The 2,580-nt window shown below is 35.2% G+C and overlaps 1 protein-coding gene across 2 annotated transcripts; it reads left to right on the forward strand.

The window, feature by feature from the left end:
* On the forward strand, positions 1-2,289 carry LOC129292170 (uncharacterized). 2 transcript variants are annotated; one of them, XM_054929716.1, is made up of 6 exons: positions 1-132; positions 260-362; positions 440-583; positions 921-1,032; positions 1,880-2,089; positions 2,207-2,289. In XM_054929716.1, exons 3-5 carry the CDS (start codon positions 443-445, stop codon positions 2,011-2,013), a joined length of 387 nt encoding a protein of 128 aa, XP_054785691.1. In that variant the 5' UTR covers positions 1-132; positions 260-362; positions 440-442; the 3' UTR covers positions 2,014-2,089; positions 2,207-2,289. The 2 variants fall into 2 exon arrangements, with proteins under 2 accessions (XP_054785691.1, XP_054785692.1); XM_054929717.1 differs by having other exon boundaries at positions 927-1,032.
* The last annotated feature ends 291 nt before the right edge of the window (positions 2,290-2,580 follow it).

Here is a 2,580-nt window from a genome sequence, read left to right on the forward strand (position 1 = left end):
TAGGCATAAGCCTCTGAAACTTCCAATCTTGTGCAGCACAACTTTTTGTTTCTTTGTTAAACCTCACATGATGATGCTTCTCTCCCTCCTTCTCTAGCTTCCTTATTTTCCTCTTCACCAGCGAAGCCATCTGTAAGGCCATTTCAGTTTTGTTATTTTCCAGACTTCTATTCACTGAGTCATGTTTGGGTTTGATTTGCTGTTTGTTTATTCCTATGTTTAATTTCACCGTGTCTTGACTTTTCGGGGGTCTAATCAGGTGGTAGATAGTCTCCGCCCAATTCGGCACGCAACAAGAATTGGCTCTAAAGTCTCTCAAGATTCATCATCCTCTTTTTAAATCAGCTGCAATTCCAGAGTTGGTAAGAATCGCCCTTTCTGGTTTAGCTTCTTCTTCTGATTCTTCTTCTTATTCAATTTTCTGGGATTTGTTTTCCAGAACATGAATTCTGGGTCTGGATCAGAAGCAAAAATGGAGTCAAACAAGGAAACACAACAGAAATCAGACAGTTTCGTGATAGAAATGGAAGCCTTTTCTCCAGCCAACATCAACAAAGACAGTAACTCAAACTCGAGAATCACGGTGAGTTCTTTCTGTTTGTTTTTTCCCAGAAGCCAAACAGGGTCTTTATGTTCTGCCATTGATTTTAAAAAATTGGTTTGTGGCAGATATTGAAACTGAAATCTGTTCTGTTACAGTGAGGCAAACCTCATCTATTCTATTATTAGCATTTATTACTGCGAACTTGAAGCTTCGGTATACCTTTAAAGTTTAATTTTTCAAAGCCACTCGCACGCAGAGATTACAGAGCATGATGATGGAATTAAAATCTTAAATAAGAGCCATGTGTTTATTAATAATGTGAAGATAAAATTAAATAAAAGTAAAATTGGAGATTAAGTAATGAAAATGAAATCAGGTGCAGAGGAGTGTATCAAGGAAAGGGTGGGGCGACAAGAAGGTTAATGTCGCAGCTGCTGCGATCCGTGATTGGGATGCGATACCTGCTGCATGCTCCCCCTCCTCCAAAGGTACCTTTATACAATTTCTTTTAAATTAAATAATTATATGTCTATACATACTCCTATATTGCAATATTTGAATTCCAAGCTAACATATTTTAAATTTTATCTATTTAAGAAAAGTGGTGTGCCATTGGTGAGCTTTTATCAATCCTCCGATTAGTAAGAGACAAGAGTGAGACATGAGAAAATAAGTGAGAGGTATAGAGGAACCAACATGACAAATGCTTAGAGTTGTTGCTGAAATTTCAAGTAACTAATATATGGAAAAAAAAATTAAAATTATAAAAAAATTATAATTTCAAATATAGGCTAATTTGTATCAGACTCTTTGTCAAAAAGAAAAACATATTGAGTCAAACTGAAATATAAATTGCTTTGTATGCTTGTTGCAAAGTTAATTAATTACATGGTTTATGTTTTATGAATAGCATATTTAATTTTTGAAACTTGATATTATATATATATAAATATATAAATTGCATAAACTTTTATAATATATAGTTGTACCCTTTTATATTGATAATGATATAAAGAGTGAATTGGAAGCAAGGAGGAGGAAGGAAACTCGTAACATGAGGTCAGGCAGGTGGTTGAAGGTTAGTTAGTTTGGAGTTGAAAAATTAAAAAAAAAAACATAAAAAAAAAAAAAGAACCAGACACTTCAAGTTCAAGTTTGAACCTACCTTTGAATGTGTCATGATACAAGTTATGGGGACAGTTTAGCTGTCTGTCATTGAAATAAAGATCATCCATGGAGATAGATACATGAATTAGTTTGGTAACAGTTTGGAGTATTTCTTTTTAATGAATTACTACATGTCATCATAATGTAAACGCATGTTGCGCATCGTAGGGTGTTGTGTGGCCGGCATGCCGGAAAGGTCGGGCCTTCGGTGGTGGGGTCCGGCGATTATTGTGACAGCCCACGGGTTCATCACCATATCACCGTCGTCACGACGGCCACCGGTAATGAAGCCAAAAGCATAGCTCGTAGAAATAGTTTCAAACGCCCTTCTCATTTGGGCCTTGATCCCAGGATGGTTCTTGCATTCTTTTCCATTTTGTAAGTTTCAACACTCCTCACACTTAACTAATTGCTACATATATTAATTAATTGAGTCGTTAATTAATGTTAATTCTCTGTTGTTCTGTGTGTGTGTTTAATTTCTGGAATTAATAGGTCGAGCATTGGGACAATTGTGCTGATATACTTGGCTCTCAGGACAAGCTATTATGAGTGAAATGTTGATTGGTTGATTGGAGTTGGAAGCCATGACTGATATATGGAGCTTTAACTAGCGCTGCTTCTGCGCACTTGTCATAGTCCAGACGCTTAGAGAGTGTGGATTATTAGCAATATTATTTTAATATTTTAACTTTGTAGATCCATTTAACTTTAACAAACTTAGGAAGAGCTAGTAAAGTACAAAATGTTAGTATCTACTAGATTACTTTGAGCAAATTTGGCCAAAATTTCTCTTTTTATATGATTGAGTAAAATTTATATACTTATAGTCTTATTAAATTTCAGGTCAGTGACACAGGACTAGAAAA

The sequence above is a fragment of the Prosopis cineraria genome, unplaced genomic scaffold (genome assembly GCF_029017545.1).
Source record: "Prosopis cineraria cultivar Desert tree isolate PC_DT_omini unplaced genomic scaffold, ASM2901754v1 PC14, whole genome shotgun sequence".
Lineage (NCBI taxonomy): Eukaryota > Viridiplantae > Streptophyta > Magnoliopsida > Fabales > Fabaceae > Prosopis > Prosopis cineraria.